This window comes from Mustela lutreola, chromosome 15 (genome assembly GCF_030435805.1).
Source record: "Mustela lutreola isolate mMusLut2 chromosome 15, mMusLut2.pri, whole genome shotgun sequence".
NCBI classification, from domain to species: Eukaryota; Metazoa; Chordata; class Mammalia; order Carnivora; family Mustelidae; genus Mustela; species Mustela lutreola.
The window spans coordinates 11,678,006-11,696,880 of NC_081304.1; the positions used below are offsets into that span (position 1 = coordinate 11,678,006).

At 50.1% G+C, this 18,875-nt stretch overlaps 1 protein-coding gene across 3 annotated transcripts in view; it reads left to right on the forward strand.

The window, feature by feature from the left end:
* Nucleotides 1–18,875, forward strand: part of RGS9 (regulator of G protein signaling 9) — a 68,805-nt gene that overhangs the window by 21,654 nt on the left and 28,276 nt on the right. For 2 of the 3 annotated variants that reach the window (XM_059149185.1, XM_059149186.1), the window contains exons 8-12: nt 616–697; nt 7,348–7,410; nt 15,099–15,128; nt 15,871–15,932; nt 17,916–18,029. In XM_059149185.1, the coding sequence (XP_059005168.1) occupies nt 616–697; nt 7,348–7,410; nt 15,099–15,128; nt 15,871–15,932; nt 17,916–18,029 (351 nt within the window). Of the gene's footprint in view, nt 1–615; nt 698–7,347; nt 7,420–15,098; nt 15,129–15,870; nt 15,933–17,915; nt 18,030–18,875 lie in introns of all 3 variants that reach the window. The other variant, XM_059149183.1, reaches the window with a different exon arrangement.

Here is an 18,875-nt window from a genome sequence, read left to right on the forward strand (position 1 = left end):
AGGGGGAGACAGAGATAAGCGGAAAAATAAATAGCCTTTTATGATCAGTGAGGTCTGGAAAAACCCTGAGACGGAGCGGAAGGGACAGGCAGGGAGGCACATAGACCCCTCCGCCCTCCTCCCCCAGGCCCAGAATTTTCCCTGGCACGGAGCGCAGGCATGGCCAGACGTTGACGATGCTGTTTATCACCGCAGGGAAACGTGAAGCCAGGGGCGTCAGATGTCAGCCCAGAATGTCACCCACACCCGCTGCAGGGGTGCAGGTGGTGGGGGTCCGATGCTGGGGCCAGTCACGCTGGGATGGCCACACGGCGGAGGCTGCAGGCGGGTTCGAGTCCCACTCTGCTCCTTGCTGACAGCGTCACCCTCCGCGGGGCACATTCAGGCCGTCTCTGCTTCCGGCCCTGGAGCCTCTAAGTCTGGGGGACGAGGTCCCTGGGGGGATTAAGTGAATTAGTGCTCGTGTGATACTTGCATTTGCCGTGATTATGATTCTGGCAAACACAGATTACTTGGACAGGCGGGAAGAATGGTCTGGGGCATCCGGAATGGGGTACATCACTGAGCAAAAACATGAAGTCTGACTGGCCTTTACGTGGCTTTTTGGCTTTTCAGGACCGGAAAGGAAAGGACTAAGGCAGACAGGTATGCGTTGGATTGCCAGGAGAAGGCGTATTGGCTGGTCCACCGATGCCCTGTGAGTATCGGCCTTCCTGGCTCAGCGGCCTCCCCCAGCTCACGCCTCCCCCACCCCCACCCTGTACTCATCACCCCTTTGGCCGGTCCATTTCCCGCTGGGGCTGCAACGGAATCAGCACGAGTGCGTCTCTTGGTGTTGGGTCAGCGTCTGAGCACCTCTTGGTGGAAGAAGACAGAGACCGCCTGCGCGGAGAGAGCGCATGGCTCCTCGGGTGGTGTTGGGTCTAAGCAAAGTGACCTCTGGGAGGAAGCCAGATGAGCTTGTCCTTTAGGAGGGCTGGATTTATTTCATTTTATTTTTTTTTTTGGCCGTGACACCTTGGAAAAAGAATACAAGAAGAAAAAACTAGAACCCAGGCTCCCCATAAAATGCGGTAGAGAACTGGAAGTCTGCACAGCCCAAGCCAGGCACTGTGTCTCTTGTCCCCAGCAGCTGCGATGGGGGGAGGTGAGGAGGAGCAAGTGTGTGCAGAGCCTCATGCCTTAGAGCACATTGCGTGTCTGGCTCAGGGACTTTAGGGGCCCAGAGACACAGGCTGGGCATAAGTAATGTAGCTTGTTATGCCTCGTTACCGGGAATGGTCACCCACTAACCCTGCTGCCTCAGTTTCCACTTGGGGCAGACGTGGGTACTGCCGACGGGTCACTGGAGGTGGGAGATGTTAGAGGGATTCTGGAACATGAAGAGGTCAAAGCGAATGTTCTTCCTCTTCGTCCTTTAGTTTCCCTGCTTCTCAGCTGACCACATTCTCAGGACCAGAAAGTGACCTGGGCTGGTCACTGTGCCAAAGCTTTTGGATCTTGGACCTTAGAACTCATCAGATTTTGGCCATTTTGCTTGTTTTCTTTCTAAACTTAAAGCAGATAACATGTACGGTGTTCCATCTGTGGGGGTGTTGGTTTCCATGCCTCACTGCTGAGATTAAGGTCCTGGGGTTGATCCCCAAGAAGCTCGTTTGGTTTTGCTTTGTTCCAGGATTCCTCCTCTAGACAAATCGGTTAGCTGAGGCCTGACATGGGTCCCTGGAGCTGGGTGAAGGAGTCCACGGCTGGGATGAGAGGTTTCTAGAGAAACAGCCAAGCACACGTTCCCCTGCTCTCCCCACCGCCTCATTGTAGCTCAGGAGTGAGATCTTTGTAGGACAAGGACACTGGCATTGTTCAGCCTGCCTTCTGTCATCTGTTCCTGAAGCCTGGGCGGGGATAAGGGCACAATGAGTGGGAAAGCCACTCATTGGGCAAGACACCCTGGTGCCCGTGGCACTCATGATGGGGAGGGGACCCTGCTCCTTGCAGGGTGGAGACTGGCTTCACGTTACTTGCAGAGACCCCATGGTGGGGAAATGTCGATGTGACTGCGTCCCTGGCAAAGTGGCATAGACTGGTGGTACCCAGAACCTGCCCTGAGTCTCTCTCCTCCCCTCTGTCCCTGAAACCAGGAGACCCATAGGGGACGAAGTGCAAAACAGATGATCTGAGTTTCCCCCACTTCTCCTGGGACAAGCTCTTGGTCCCTGTACCAGGCAGATGGCTGAGGTTCTTCACAGTATGATGCTGAACTCCCTGAAATTTGACCATGTGACTCTCTGATTACTGCTTCCGCCATCACCTGCCCCGCCTCCACTCCCCCCTCTCCCCCACTGCTGCCACTTCCTCTGCCTCCATCATCATCATCACCACCATCACAGCAGATCTGAACTGCACACATCACTGTGTGCTGGGCACCGTGCTGGGCTTCACTCCGCGTCTGTTCTCTCATTTCATCTTCACAGCCCCGGGTAGAAGGTGCTTCTATTTGTCCCATTCTGCAGATGGGAAAGCTGAGGCTCAGGGATGTTGCTAGAGTTGCACAGCTAGCAAGGGCCAGACTGCAGAGCACTCTCTCCTGGCCCCTATGCTCTTCTGCCTCCCCCCACAATGACATGGGATGTCTTAGGGCATCGAAGTCCTTTTCTGTCACCTCCTTGGTCATTAGACCATCGCATGAGTCCCTGCTGCCTTAACAAGACACCGGGGTTCAAAGGTAGCCAGTCCCTCTTTGAGAGCGCCAGGGAGCTGAGTTCTCAATGAGGTTCTGATGTCCCTGGAACCGTCGTAAAACCCCACGGACACAAAACTGTTTTTTCACATCCAGTCTCTGGAAGTGCTGTTTCCTGGGTCCAGACTGCATGGATGGTCCAAGATGGGGCTGGGCTGCCTGTGGGTTCTGCTCTCCCTGACTTCCCTTAATCACCGGCAGCCTCTGGGCCGGGTGCTCTGTTTGAAGGGCATCCTGCTGGAAGTCTGTCTCAGCCTAGAAACTGAGCAGTCTCCCTGACAAACCCGCGAAGCCCGGGAGCTTGGGGGCTGTCAGACCATCTCCAGGAGACCCAAACAGACTGTCAGTTTGGTGGGAAGAGAGCCAGCCAGGCAGACTAACTTTTGGCTCCATGAAGCATGCAGCAGCTGGTCTGTGGACCGTCTGTAACTGACTGTCGTAGCACAGGACGTGGCTTGCCGTCCCGCAGTGGTTCCCCCGTTCCCTTGTCTGTTCCTTGATCTGTGAAACCTTCACGGGCTCTGACTCTGTGCCGGCCAAGTTTGGTGCTGAGCATAAAATAAAAATCATCGTGCACTGGCTGTGTGCCCGTGGTAAGCTCTCGTTGTGGACGATCCTGTTCACCTGATGGTGATGCTGGTGAGTCGGGAGTCTCGCCACCCCCAGCATTCAGATGGGGCGACCAAGGCTCAGAGAAGGCCAGGAGGTTGCACAGCCCTGGGGTGTGAATCTACTTCTGTCTGATGGGCTGCTGCTCTAGAAGGGGACGCCCACGTGAGTGTGGTGTCAGATGCTGTATCAGGACACGATCACGGGCAGAGGCCAGGCCCAGATGTGGGTGGTGGTGGCTGAGGGATGTGACCCAACCCCCATCCTGAGCCAAGATGCTGCCTGGGACTCCGCATCCAGGTCCTGGGGGGGGGGGGGGGGACAGGGTCTAGAAGGGGAGAATAGCGAAGGAAAGCGATGTTCCTCTCTTGTTTTTTACCCAAGTGAAAGAGAGTGTAGATCTGGACGGGAGGCAGACAGTTAATTGTGTAAATCAACAGAGAGAGAAGGGTTCCCTTAGAGAAGTCATCTGGGGGCCTTTGGTGCATCTTTGCGGCACTGTCGGTGACTTCTGAGTCTCAGAAGTGAAGTGGACCCGAAGTCACAGAAGTCACAGTGGACCCGAGGATATGGTCCACTCACATAGGGACTGTGGATATGTGAAGACCATGGTCCAGGGACAGTGGCGCTGTGTGCTCTAAACCCCAGGGTCTCTTGTCTGAATATCATCTAAGTGGCCTTCCTGTCCACCACCAACACCGACACTCACCAGAGAAGAAGGTTCTGCCTTCCGTTTCCGGTTGAGGTCGAGCTAAATGTCCCACAACAGAGAAACAGCAGAATAGATTTAAATAAATAAATAGATACATTTAAATCTTTAAACATGAGACGATATCCACATGGGGGAGCATTAGGAAGCTATTAAAAATTTGTATTTTCCAAGGCCATTCATTGACCTAGAAAAATGGTCCGACCTCTAACGTGATGTCATAAGAACAGGTGGAAAACCCACATATTTTGTCTGATTCAAAGGAAGAAAGAAGTCGACATCTAGTTTGTGGGTGTCCACCCTGTACCAGGTGGGGGTATTTGAAGGATGAGCCAGGACAGACGGCGGCCTGCGCTCTCGAGGAGCTGACAGTCTGGTGGAGAGACAGAGACAGACGCGAGTGCGCGGGGAAATGGTGTATGGAAAGACAGGACAGCTGGAAAGAGGCAGGGGTCCTGCGTCAGCTCAGGGTCTGGGCGCAGCTCCCCAGGGAAGTGCTGTTCCAGCCAAAACCCATCTCCCCACCGCTGCCCCAGCTCTGCCTCTCTCCCCTGCTTTGTTTTGTTGATACAGCTATTTGGTCTTTTATATTTGTGTTCTGTCCCACGCACCAGAATCGGCCGAGCTGATACGTTAGGGAAAAGAGTGATGATGAAGGAGAACAGAGCAGGAGAAGGGGCAGGAGGGTTTGGGAGGAGTGCCACCAACAGTGTCCTTCAGCTCCCCGCGGGTGCTGCTCTGGAATGCTTATTCTGAGGATGTCGCCTCCTCATGGAGCAGTCGTGGGGGCGGTACAGAGCTTCTTTCCTAACCTAAATGATGGTGCATTTAGCAAATTATCTCTTCGGCTTATGCTCGGGGGTGTTCCCGGGGTGTCACACCTTGGCGCTCACCGAGGGAGGGTTGGCCGTCTGTGGGCTGTCTGCGTGTGGCACTGGGGCTGGGTAGGTCTTCCTGTCTCCTTATCTGCTAGCAGCCCACCGCAGGGATTGGCCTGGTTTCCTGTGCACTGGCAGGCAGCTCTGGGTCACTTGAGTGTCAATCACCCTCACCAGGCAGAAACTACATCAGCAGTGGTCGTGGGGAGCAAAGACTTGATGCTACCTGATGAATGGATAGATGGATGGATGGATGGAGGGGGGCAGGGAGGGAGCCAGCCAGCCTAGGAGTCTTCCAAACCAGTGGGAGGTACAAAGGCAGCTGCCTGGGCAGTTCTGAGTCAGGGCACTGGGAGGGGACCATAGCTCTGGGGAGCGACTGACACCTCCGAGATGCACAAGGGCAGGGGGGGACGGATGCAGGAGACAGGGCAGTGGGTGCACCTGTGAGTGCCGGGGCAGCCAGAGTGATAGCGGAACATGGGTCAAGTTCAAAGGAAAGATCTGGAGAACTAACTCAAGACATGGGCAGACAACTGCTCCGAAGCTGCTGAGGTTGTGAGGGCCAGGAGCGCAGGCTGTGTGTGTGTGTGTGTGTGTGTGTGTGTGTGTGTGTGTCTTCAGTTATCCCAGGGGGATTTCTTTGTACCAGATGGAAAGGACAGTTCCTAGAACTCACTTTAGGGAAAGGCACAGATTCTGATGACCGTCCTCCCGTCCTGACCCCCAACCCCCGCCCCCTTTGCTCGGTTCCATCCGTGGAAGACTGGCTCGGACTTCTGTGTTGTCCCTTGTAGCACTTGTCACAACTGTGATTTATCATTTGTGTGATAAATTGCCAAGTGCCTTGCCCACGAGACCGGAAGTGCCTTGAGATGCCAGCTGGAAATGTCTGGAAGTGTCACATTCCCCACAGGCTCCCAGGCTGAGCACGATGTCAGCTACGGGAAGTGCCTGATAACCATTTGTTGATGGAGGTCCACATCTGTGACAGCGGGGGTGGGGGGGAGGTGGGGGGGGGTGGGTGAGGACAGCCACGCCCTTAACCCTGTCTTTCTCCCCACTGATTTTCCACTCTGTTCTTTCTTCTCTTTCTTGCCTCTGCTCTGTGCCCAATATGTGTCCCCCATGGTAGCCTGCTGAGCTGAGTTGGCCAATTTAGCAAGTAAAAGACAGGATGCCCAGCTAAGTTTGAATTTCAGATAAACGGCAAATGATTCATGTCACGTTATTTTGATGGTTATGGTATGTTTATATCCAAAGCATATGGAATATATTTTTACATAAATCATGTATCAAAATTATCTGTCATTTGTCTGAACATCCAGCCTAACTGGGCATCCTGTATTTCCCTCGGCAGTCATCCCTCTGGACCGAACATGTGGGTGAGCTTGAATCTGATGGGGGGAAAGCTCAGCGGCCTTCTGCCTCAGTATAGTGGGCCTGGTTGGTCCCATGTGCTGGGAACTTGATGGTGGCCTGCAAAAAAACTAACAGAAAAGAACATAGAAGACCCAACTTTCTGGCCAAGGAATTGGGAGAAGCCAAGCAAGACTGGCTGCAGATTTGGTTTCCTGATCGAGGAGGGGACTGGTAATGACTGAGGGCCCCCCCTCTTTGGGCCAGGCCTTTACAAAGACTATCTTAAAATGAATACAAGCCCTTGCTCAGTAATTGCTACCCTCTGGTGGGAGCTTTGCACATCATCTTGTTAAATCCTTGGCAAGAACTTGACGGGTAGGAAGGAACATCTCCATTTCTCAGGAGAGGTAGCAAGTGTAGAGAGAAGTAGTTTCCAAAGTCTTCCTCACCGCTAAGAAGTGGTAGATTGAGGGCTGAAACCCAAAGGTGCTGACTGAAGCCCAGATTCTCCAAAGCACTGCCTTCTAAGTTGGGGGGTGGGGAAGGAGCACTGCTAGAGGAGTCACAGCCCCATGTACTAATTTCAGTGAACTCTTGAGTTTAAGATTTATGCATTCTTCTTTCTTTTCCTTCCTTCTGTTCATCTATCCATCTACCCATCCACCCACCCATCCATTTCATTCATCCGTCCTTCTATCCTTCCTTCTAACCACCAACCTGTCCATCCTTTCCTTCCATTCAGCCATCCGTCCACCCATCCATCCATCTATCCGTCCGTCTATCCATCCATTCTCCCAGCACCCTACACACTTACCCACCCACACATTCATCCTACTGTGTTGGGTTCTGGGGATGCCGTGGGGGTGGAACAGCTCCATGAAGCTTCCCAGCTCACCCAGAGGGTCTTACAACAGCTGTGGTTCCCCATGGGCTAAGCCACAAGCCCTTCTCATCTCAGTCTCATTATTGGCAGTTTGACCAAGACCCAAAGTTAATCAAAAACTGGAGATTCTTCCAGGGCTTGGTTCTTACACTCTTTTTATTCCATTCAGCCGGGAATGAACAACGTGCTGGACTATGGCCTGGACCGAGTGACCAATCCGAATGAGGTTCAGGTAAACCAGGTAGGTCTCGGCTGCATACTTTGGGTAGGGCCTGGGTTGAGTTCTTAGGCTGGGAAGGTGTCCACACGACTATTGTCTATTTGTCTCTGTTGGGACAATGATGTAGCCCTTTTGGGAACAGCCAAAAAGATATCTTGTGGTGCCCGTGCCAGGGAGGGGGCAGGCTGTGACCAGGGTCTTGCGTGATGAGAGACGAGAGAATGTGGAGTACAGGTCAGAGCAAATGGGATGTAGGTGGTTGGGTTTCAGATTTCTTCTGAGGCAGATCTCCCTTAGAAAACTTGATGAAAATTATGTTCCCATTTCCTCCAAAGATGCCCAGACAGATGTTTTGCCCGCAATTCCAGCCAGTTCTCTGATCTCCTAGAGACTGTAGGTCCCAGGCTCAAAACCCTTGAATCAACTTTGGGTTTAAACTTTAATCCACATGACCCAGAATGTCACACTTTTCTTTTGAATCTCAGTAGGGCAAGACCTTTGCAAAGATTCTCTTATGCTTTTAGTTTTAGAGGGACCCTTTTCCCAAATGGGCCACCACTTATGATGGGTGGCCATATTCCCCAAGACAGTGTTTTATTTAAAGAAATGCAGGGCATGAGCTATGGAGACGGGGGGCATTGAGGGTAAAGCTTCTCAACCATGGCACTGTTATTTGGGGCCAGATAATTCCTTGCTGGGGGATTTCCTGCATGTCCTACAGGATGTTTGGCAGCACCTCTGGACTCTGCCCACTGGGCACCAGTAACTCCATGCCTTTCCCCGCCAGCCTCCCAGTCCTGACAATCACAGATGTCCCAGACGTTGTCCAGTGTGCCTGGGGAATATGAGGGCCCCGAATGAGAACCGTGGAGCCTAAAACCCACTTGAACTAGTCTTACATGGTTCTATGGCTTTCTGTCTAATGTTGTCCATGGGCAGCAAGGGGTCAGGGACATTTCAGCCTCGTGTGTCACCTCTAAGCCTTGGCAGTGTCTAACAGCTTGAGTGGAAGATGGGAGGAATATGCCAGAAAGGAGGAAGAAGGCAGTCTGCTGGGACCTGGAACTCAAGGGTCCAGTGCATGAGACAGAGGCGTGGGTTTAGGGATGGAGTTCATGTGGCGAGGGGACATCGAGTCCCCGGAGAATGTCCCTTGCTCACAACTCAAAGTGACCCTGCCTTTAATACATGTATGGGGCTGTCAGCCTTCATTGCCTTTTCCACATTTACCTCATCAGATGCAGGATAATTGCTGAGGCTTGTAGGCTTGGTTGCTATGGAAACAAAAGCATCAAGGAAAATACTGAACCGGGGACGAAGATCTGCGCTTTTTTTTTTTTTTTTTTTTAAGTGGATAACTGGCAGTTCTGGAAACCTCTGTGGTGTGGAGGAGGGGAGGGTACAGGTAGAAATCACATCACTCTACTCTGACCCCAGCCCGCCGGGATTTGGCTTACCGTGTGTGTGTGTGTGTGTACACGTGTGTCTGTGGTGCAGGGGGCCTTACCCTCCAGCTCTGGCAGGACAGCCAAGGAGCTGAGGTGCTCTCTCCTCCATGCTATTTGGGCAGTAGCTCCCAAGAAGCCTGGCCAGACCCCTTCTCACTGGCAGCATCTTTAGGCTCATGGGCAGTCAGGCTGGGAGAAGAGCTTACCTTCTGGCACTTTCTACCCACTCCTTGCCAGATGCCGGCGATACTGTCACCCCGAGTCAGAGCACCAGACAGTGTGTGAGGCTGGGGGCTGTCCCTCCCGTAGCCATGTTTGGCCCGGGGGGAGCGTACCCTTTATTTATCCTTCCTTTCTCTATCTCTCTCTCACCAGCTCTCTTTCTCCTGTCTGCACTCGGGCTGCTCTGGAATATTCCGAAGAATAAAGCACCGTAATTCTCATGCGAGCGGGGCCTGTGCTGCCCCACCAACCCCAGTGTGTGTCAGGCCCAGCCACTGGGGGGGACGGAGGCTGGTGCCATGTTTGATGTGTTGGAAGCGTCCCCACCGACTGATTAAGTGTCCTCCGTTCTCCCCGGTTTGTCTGCTCTGAGGGGGAGAGGGTCGAGAGAACGTGAGGTGTCTCCGTGAGGCCTTGGGCATGCAGAGGTTCCGGATTTTTGTCTCATTCCAGAGAAGGGCTCTCATTCCTGGTTGGAAGAGAGGCCATTTCTGAGAATTAGTAAATTCTTGAAAAGCTGCCTGTTTTCCTTAAATGGAGGCAAATAACCCAAAAGAAGTGAACACCAGCAAGGGTAAGAATGAGGCTGTTCGGTTGTTGGTGTCTGGGGTTCCCGGTGACCCATCTCTGCAGGCTGGTGGCTCCTGGTTTGGTGTGGCCACTGAGCCCTGGGAGGAGCTGCCTGTGGTCCCAGGGCCACACCCAGAGAGTGTGTCCTCTCTCAGTTCCCATGACTTGGGGCACACACAGCCCCATCTTCCATCTTCCTTTTACTTCACTGAGGAGACAAAATGGCGGCCGGGCACTAGCCTGGCCATGGGTGGTGGTATGCCCGGGGCTGGCCCTTCCTCTCTTGACCCAGATAGGGTGACCATAGTCATTTTCTGATGAGGCCCACTGTGGTGTGCTGAAGAAAGCTTTGACCTCACCGTGAGTCCCAGCTCAGCCACTCCCTGGACATGTGATCTTGGACAAGCTCTTGAGTTATTCAAAGCCTTAAGTTTCCTTATCCACAAAATGGGAATAACAGTAGCTCCTTCCTCAGAGGATTACATGAGATCATTTATGCAAAGTCTGTAATGGTGTCCAACATGTGGAGGTACTCCATGGACAGTAGCTGTCATTATCCCAACAGTCGCCATGTTGTGAGGTCATTTCTGAGATGGTGCAGGAGAGGGTCCTGGACTTTTCTAAAGGACAGAGAGGGAATGGGGTTGGGGAGGGGAGGGCTGGCTTAGGAAAGAGAACAGACTTCCATATTGGGTCCAGTTCAAATTCCTGGTTCTGTCACTTATTGGCTCCATGACTTCCCAGGCCTGTGGCTTTTGCTCTTTTCTGATCCCACGATCCACCCCACCCCACCCCAACCACACCTTTCCAGTGTGCCCCCAGGGTCACTATCATGGGGGGAAGACCTGGGCACTGGGCCACAGTTCCACACTCAGTAGGGCTCTGCGCTTGGGTTCATTTCGCCTGGCACCACCTTAACATTCTTACTGCTTTCTTTGGACGAGGGGGTCCTGCAGGTGCGTTTTGCACCAGGCCCTACAAATTACAGTCTGTCCTGCCTCCACCCGGATCAGGAAGCTCATGGCAGGACAGACAACCTCAAGTGATCACAACCTCAAATTCTTGAGTCTTTGGGCAGGGAGATGCGTCCCATCTCTTGTCTGCTTTGCATTAACCCCATCAGTCCCGGAACCTCCTGGTTTCTGACTTTTGACCCCCTCTCTGCTCTCAATGCCTACATCCCCCCATTCCTCATGGTCGTTTCTATCTTGCGTCTCACTCTGTGACTAACCCAACCCCTTGCCTCTGTTTGCCCGTATATTCCTGCCTGGCTGCCAGGTCTCAGGGTCCTTGCTTGTCCCTCCTCCTCGCTTCCACATCCCTGTCTGCGGTGACCCCAGGGTCTCCCAGGGCATGGCCCCACGGACCCCTCCCACGTGTCATGGTTGTCTGCAGCCCGCCCCCCCGGGGGTTGGGAGGCCAGCAAGCCCCCCACACAGCTGTGTAAACAGGCTCTAGAGGTGTCCCTATTTGGGTAACTCCACAAGGGGAAAAGAATAAGTTAGAATTCCAGGAATGCGTAGAATTTGACGATTCCTTAGGCAGAGTATCTTACCGTAGCAAAGGGTGTCCCTTGGATGAGGAATAAAGCCGTGACTTCCCTCCAGGAGGGCCACCTGTCAAGAAGGCAGGGAGCCTGTGCATGAATTACAGGGAGGAAAAAGATGTTCATTTCTTACATTGTCACGAAGCGGTTGTCTTTGAGTTGCTTAGAAATTGGCGCACATGTACGTGTGTGTGCATTTTTAAATAACTCTACTTTATGTCTTTTTTATGGCCTTTGGTTAAGTAATAATAACGTGGGCAGGTTTACGAGATTTAACAAATAAAAATACTGGATTCTCAGTTGAATTTGATTATCAGATAAATGACGAATAACTTCTCTAGTGTACATATGTCCCCAAAATTGCAGGGGCGTCCTGGGTTTTGTCTTGGAGTTGGGGGTCCACACTGCACTGTGGCTACTCTTGGCAGCAGTGCATGAACCTTACGCCACGGCTGCTGTCTGTTGAGCCTCTGCTCTGTGCCCGTCCCCTCTGCGTATTATCTCATTTAACGCCCTCCCCCCCTTTTCTGATTCCCCTTTATAAATGAGGGAAGAGGCTTTGACAGCTAAATAACTCATCCAAAGTTGTGGAGCCAATAAGTAACAGAACCAGGAATTTGACCTGGGCCCCATCTGGGAGTCTGTTCTCTTTCCTAAGCTCTTTCCTAAGCTCTTTCCTCCCCTCCCCAATCCCATTCGTTCTCTGTCTTTTAGAAAAGTCCGGGACCCTCTCCTGCACCATCCCTATGTCCACATACCCCTTAACAGGACAGAGATGCCCTGTATGTCCGTCTAGAGAAAGCTGATCCCAAGGAAAGCTATTTTTACAGCTAGAAAGCAGTAAAATCCATATGGGAAATCCAAGGTAGAGGTAGGGAAGACTTGGGTTCCACGGAAGCCACTGCCGTCCGGCTCCTAGAGGGTGGCTGGTAATCTTAGGAACCCCAAAACAGTCAGCAAACCGCACCACCAAAGCAGAAGCCCTTGTGGGGTAATACAATCAAATAAAGTGAATGAAAATATTCAACATTTTAACACACTGAAGACTGAGATCATGGTCCCAGACACATATTAGGCTGAAAGCCAGGCCAGGCCAGGTAAAGGGGAGATGACAAAGTGCACGTGATTGTGATTGACTTGCAGGGACAGCTTGCCTCGGGGCCCAGAGAAGGTCAGGCGGACTGAGAATCTGGCTCATTTTGTCTCTGTTGGTCCACTCAGGAGCCCCGAGCCTGTAGGAGGTTTGATCTGGGCTCCTGGGCACTTGGCAGGAGGGTGTTCGTGCCCTCTGGCTGCTGAACCCAGGTCTAGTATGATTGTGATCATCACCATTGTTAGTGTTTTCTCTTCCCTAGCCTTATTGAGAGGTCAACATATAATGTGTATAAATTTAAGGTGCACAGGATCATGAGAGCTGTGTGTATATTGTAAAATGATTACCACAATAAGGTTAGCCCACGCCTCCACGCCTTTGCAGAAATAAGATTTGTGTGTGTGTGCTGATGACATTTAAGATCTACTCTCTTTAACAACTTCCAAGTACCTCAACAGTGTTGTTCATTAAAGTCACCGTGCTGTGTGTCTGATCCCCAGATCTCATTTCTCTTATAGCTGGGAGTTTGTTTTTCTGTCATTAGTGTTGACTAAGGAGTGTTTCCTGTCTTTCTGCCACATTCTGTGATTCGGGCTTTGGCTCTCTTTTTGCTTTAATTTTTTTTTTTAAGATTTTATTTATTTATTTGACAGACAGAGATCACAAGGAGGCAGAGAGACAGGCAGAGAGAGAGGAGGAAGCAGGCTCCCTGGGATCATGACCTGAGCCGAAGGCAGAGGCTCTAACCCACTGAGCCACCCAGGCGCCCCATCTTTTTGCTTTAATTTTAAACGGCATGGCTGGACTGAGTCAGTCCTCGGTGCAGCACCTGTGGCTTTAAGTCAAAGAGGGAACTGGGGAAGAGAGTAGGCTCTGTTCTGAGGCTTGTGGGTCACTCCTCAGCTTTGCAAACAGAAAATCTAGGTTTGAATCCTGGCTCAACCCATTACTGACAAGGAGGTAGGGAGAAAGTTGCCTGTAACATTTCAGGGGCTCGGTATCCCCAGCTGGAAATCAGAATAAGAAAACGGCCCTCCCCTCAACTTTGTAAAGGGTCAGAGAGATGGCCATTGCTTTGCACTCATTGCTAAGGGGTTACTATTTTAGGCACAGGTCCAGCATCCCCTTTGAACAGAAGGTGTAGACCAGTAGGTAGGTTTCTTAATCCACTCAAGCACACTCTAACAAGAGAGCCTGATTGCTTTAGATTTGAATGCAAAGTTACCCTGGTCCCAGGGTCCTTTTCTTCCTGAAATGTGAGTCTTCTCAAATAGTGCCTTATGTTAAGAGACAATAGAGACAGAAAATCAGTGTCATTGCCAAAATACGGATCATCCGGGGAATGTCTTCAACTGTTGAGATCGAAAAGTATTCTGTTATTAGACTACCTCTCCATTTTTCTAGGCTTCCAAGCACATGGCAATCATCATTTATCTGGGGTTTTTTGAGCGTCTGCTGTGCATCCGAAATTATGCTAGGGGCAGGCGTGGTCACCCTGCTCTTAATGGAGCCCGGTGGGTGATACATGTATGAAATAGAATGGCACAGACAAATATTTAATTACAGTTGTGGGTAAGTGTTATGAAGGAAGAAGTCAGGGTGTGTGTGAGCCCTACCATTAATTTTCTGAGATAATTCTCCCTACTCCCCCCACCCAGGAAAAAGGATTTCCTATGAAAAACAATTACATAAAAGCAATCCAGTGAAGCAAAGTGAACCCCCACCTGAGTTAGAAAAGAGAGACATGTATGGAAAGGAGAGCTCAAACTCTCCTCCACTCCCTGTCAATGGGCTGATGGGCCAGTACTTATCTTGCGAACAGGCTAAGGGAAATAGTGTCTTCCTTGAGCTCCTAATTCCCTTCCCAGTGGAGATCTGGTTGTATTATTAAGCTGCTTGGAGACTGATGGCCAGGAACGAAGATGATCGATTTAAAGTATGAGAGTCAGCACCAAGCAGCCAAACCTAGAAAAACCGAGACTGGAATCACCAACTGTGCCCAAATTCTGGGAGCTACACGGAGCGGAAAAGTGATGCTAAGGAAGCATGTCAGGTTATAGAGAATTTTAGTAGGAGACAGATATGAATGGTTTCCAGGAGCTTCTAAGAACCTATACGTGGAGTCTCCTTTGAGAGCCAGCTTTTCTCTGCTATATTGCAGAAAGTCCAGAGAGAAGGTGCCCTGCCACTCACCCCAGGCGTGAACCTGCTTCGGCTGCTTCAGCACGAGGATAGGACCCACCTGATATGTGGATATCGCATGGATTTACGTGGATACAGCTCTCCTCTGGGACTTAGCTTCTGGTGGACGCTGGTCTCAGTTTTTTAAATAGCGTGCTTTATGCTTGGCAATGTGGCTTTTTCTACCCCCACCCCAATTTGCCTTGGTCAAATTGTTATGAATACCCATGGAATGGATCTCACCACTCATTCAGAGCTCTCTCCTGGGAGGAAAGAAACAAACAATCTAGCTGCCTGCTTGTCTCCCCATCTGTGTGTCTCATTCCATTCAGGATGGCTCTGTAGGCACTCTTGTAGATCGGGACCAATCCAAGACACAGTCTTGAATTCATCTTGGCTTTTGGGGGAACAGTGTACAGTTATAGTAGTAAATCGCACACCTCCCCTCATCCGAGCCTTAGTGAATTAATGCTCCAGTGGTGGGGGTCATGGGGAAATCCTGTCTTTTAAGTAAGAAAAGGTGAAAAACTGTTTTTTTTTTTTTTCATGGGCAAAGATTTTTCATTTCTCAAATGGGTATTTGAACTGCAATGACTTAATGGCATCTGTTTAATGGTTTTTTGCTTCTTTGTTTTTACAGAAACAAACAATCACTGCTGTCAGGAAAGAGGTAATTAGTTTCTCGGTCCCAGGGAAGTTTGATTTTTCAGTTCTCCAACAAATTACATGTATTTTGGCTTTGCGCTCTGCCCTCAGTAATGAAATGAAAAGCCATGTGTCATGTTCAATTATTTCTAAATTAATGGACCACACAGAATGACAAAGCATCTTTTGTAAGATCTAAATGGATCGGTGCCGAGGCTCAGGATATGAAACACCATCAGAAGGCCCAGATCTGAGGGACGTGGGCTGGCTGTCCCCGCGGCTGCGTCCCCACCTCGGCCCCGGCTCCTACAATGACAGGGCCGTTCAGAATCTCTCTGAATAGGCACACTACCTATTGTGGCAGATCTCGTGTCCAGGGCCCCAGGCAGAGCCCCGGAAGGCACTGGCTCTTGAGGTTAGCTCTGCTTTGTGAACCAGAGGCCCCTGAGGGAAAAGCCAAGCATCCGTGCCCGCCCCCCCCCCCCCGCCCCCCGGTCTTGGTGGAATGCTCCTTATGACCTTTCGTATTTCCGGTTGGTGCCTTTTCCTGGACTGACACATGATGGGCTATGGAGGCCCCTCATTTGGAGTTTGGGGTCCCCTGTCTACTGTGGACCTATGCTCTGTTTGTACCGTGGTGGGTGGCTTGAGGGGATGGGGTGGCAGGGAGGTGACTTCCGGTTCTGGAGGCCACGTGCAAGGGCCAGTGTTGGCGACACTCGAGGGTGGGGAAGTTGGGCATCCTCTAACCACTCTATCTCTTCCAGATCATGTATTACCAACAGGCCTTAATGAGGTCCACCGTGAAGTCTTCAGTGTCCCTTGGAGGGTATGTCCCTAATTTGTTGGTCTTGCTGAGGTTGGAACAAGAGGTAGACAAGAGAAGAACTTTCTGTTTTCAGGCAAACTTGAGCAGTCATGGGCTGGCACAAGCTCCTCAGGAACTCTGAGGGACGAAACCAGTCTTACAAGGGTTCAATTCCTTGCTCCTCGGTCGGCATGTGTCCAGGTGTCATCTTGGGTTGGGAAAATCGGGGATGGGTGAGGTTTTATATAAGCCTCGTTTCTCTTGGAAACCACTGCTGTGTGGATGGAGATGATGGGAAGAATTGGAAGTTCATAGACCAGGCCCTGTGGGGGGTCCACACCTGCCTGTGTTCCTATCAGTACCCACTCAAATTTATTAGAGATCTGTAGGCTACGTTTACTGGTTCAGTGTACTATTGAATGTCCAATGTTAATCTTTGATTTAAAATCCTGTTACGATAAATTGGAAATTCACATTTGACTTCTTGAACATTGAGGGTACCTCAAGCTAATCCCCCATAATGACATTACTGGGGAGACACAAAAGGATTTAGTGCCTCCCCTAATGTAAGCAGTTATTTTTTAAAAATGTGGAATTCATTTTAGGACCACCTTGTTAGCTCTAAGCTTTTCCTGCACACACGAAAATTAGCTTGGCTTGTTTCTGGAGGGTCACAGCCTGACTGATCATTTATTGTGACTGAGACTTGAGTCATGGTGCCGATCAAGATGGAAGATGTTGTATTTTGCCCAGTGCCTTTCTTCCAGTAGGGCTAAGGGTTAGGCTCCTATAAAAATCTTCAGATACCTTTTTTACATCTTTCCAAATCCCTCATTTGCAAACATACCACCCAACTGAGAAAATGTGTCCTGACCTCCCCCATATTTTTCAACCACTTCTGTCTGCACCTGCTGAGCTCTGTTGGTCATAGAGGAGAGTGTGACCGTATACTCAGTGGACACTCAGCTTTAGGTTATAATGATAATTTTTGCTGTATGATAAAGTAAAAACCATCGACCGTGATGTTCCAGAAACCCAATTTAATGAAACCAACCAGAAAGCTCATTGAAGGAGACTCAAAGGCTATCGGATACTCCTTACACCCGCTTTCCAATTTTTATCTGTTTTAGTACTTCATTACCAGAATTCAACATCATTTGTGGTTGGACCCGTGGACCAGTGTTCTTTTCTCTTCCTTTCAGTTGCTCCCCTGTAAAGGTCTTGCTGAGAAAGAAGAGGGTCTTGGGCGAAATGAAGCCAAGGGGCTTGAGTTTTGCACAGACCTAGAAACCTAATGCTCTGGGACATCTCTGGGGCATGGGTTCTGTTCTAACAAAATCTCTTGGCTGTGGGCAGATGTCATAGCAGGTGTCTCACAGGTATACAGTGGATACAGGGCCCACCAAAGGGGTTAAGGCACAGCAGGTTTTCCAGACTGCCTGCACACTGGGAAATGTGCTACCTGGGAAGGTCTAACTCATGAAGAAGGCATTAGCTCTTGCTGATGTTTGTGAATGTGTGAACACACCTCAGTGAGACCACAGGCTCTGAAGGATGAATCTAAGTTCCCAAATTTGGGCAATCTCCTGACAAAGGGTGGAACGTGACAACAGAATCTCAGAAGACCTCGCGCTTCCAAGATGGCGCCATGCAAATGGAGTTGGCTTTGAATTTGGAAGACTCCTGATCCCATATAAAAAGAGGGCTTATTTTAATGGACCCTGATCCAATATATAAGGAGGGCTTATTTTAATGGAATAGGTATAGTAGAGAAATTGCAAAGGGATTGGCTTGGGAAGACATGTCCCAAGTAGAAGAGGGACAGGTCCTGTCAAACACCTGCCAATCCTGAGGGCTATTCGAGCCTTTTTCTAAGAAGGCAGTAATAAGTATGTAACTAAATCGATCAGGAGAAAAGAAGACAGGCTGGTCAATCAACCTGAGTATTGATTTCGTCTCTTGGGTGTTGAACTTCTAGGAAATCATTTTCCATTTGCTTTTCAGGATCGTCAAATACAGTGAGCAGTTTCTGTCCAATGACGCCATCATGTCAGGCTGCCTCCCCAGCAATCCTTGGATAACAGATGACACCCAGTTCTGGGACTTAAATGCCAAATTGTATGTATCGGATATATTGGTGTTTTTTAAAAAAATGGCTTTTTGAGTTATAATTCACATGTCGTTCAACTCACCCAGTTCAAGTGTGCAATTCCGTGGTTTCTACTATATTCCTGGGGTTGTGCAACCATTACCACAGTTAATTTTAAAAACGTTTCACCTAAATAAGAACCCCTCCCCCACCCCAAACCCCTCCAGTCCTAGGCAAACCCAAAACTACTTCCTGTCTCTGTGCCTTTGCCGACCTTGGACATTTTGTATAAATAGATTCATATACTGTGTGGCCTTTGCAATTAGCTTTTTTCCACCAAGCATAATGCTCTCAGGGCTCATCTGTGTGGGGCACTGGTTTAGTACTCCATCCTTATTTATGGCTGAGTGATAGTCACTGTAAGGAGATAGACTTTTTTTTTTTAATCCATTCATCAGTTGATGGACATGCGGGTTGTGTCTTTTAGCTGTCATGAATAATGCTGCTGTGAACATTCGTGTCTAGCTTTCTATGTGGACATATGTGTCCATTTCTCTTGGGTGTGTACCTGATAGTAGAAATTCTGGGTTAGATGGTAACTTTATAATAACAATATATTACTTCTGAAAAGAAGAAAGAAATGTTTATGGCTTTCCTTTTCTTTTTTTTTTTTTTTAGATTATTTATTTATTTATTTGACAGAGAGAGACACACAGCGAGAGAGGGAACACAAGCAGGGGGAGTGGGAGAGGGAGAAGCAGGCTTCTCGATGAGCAGGGAGCCTGATGCGGGGCTCCATCCCAAGACCCTGGGATCATGACCTGAGCTGAAGGCAGACGCTTCACCAACTGACCCACCCAGGCACCCCTTTGGCT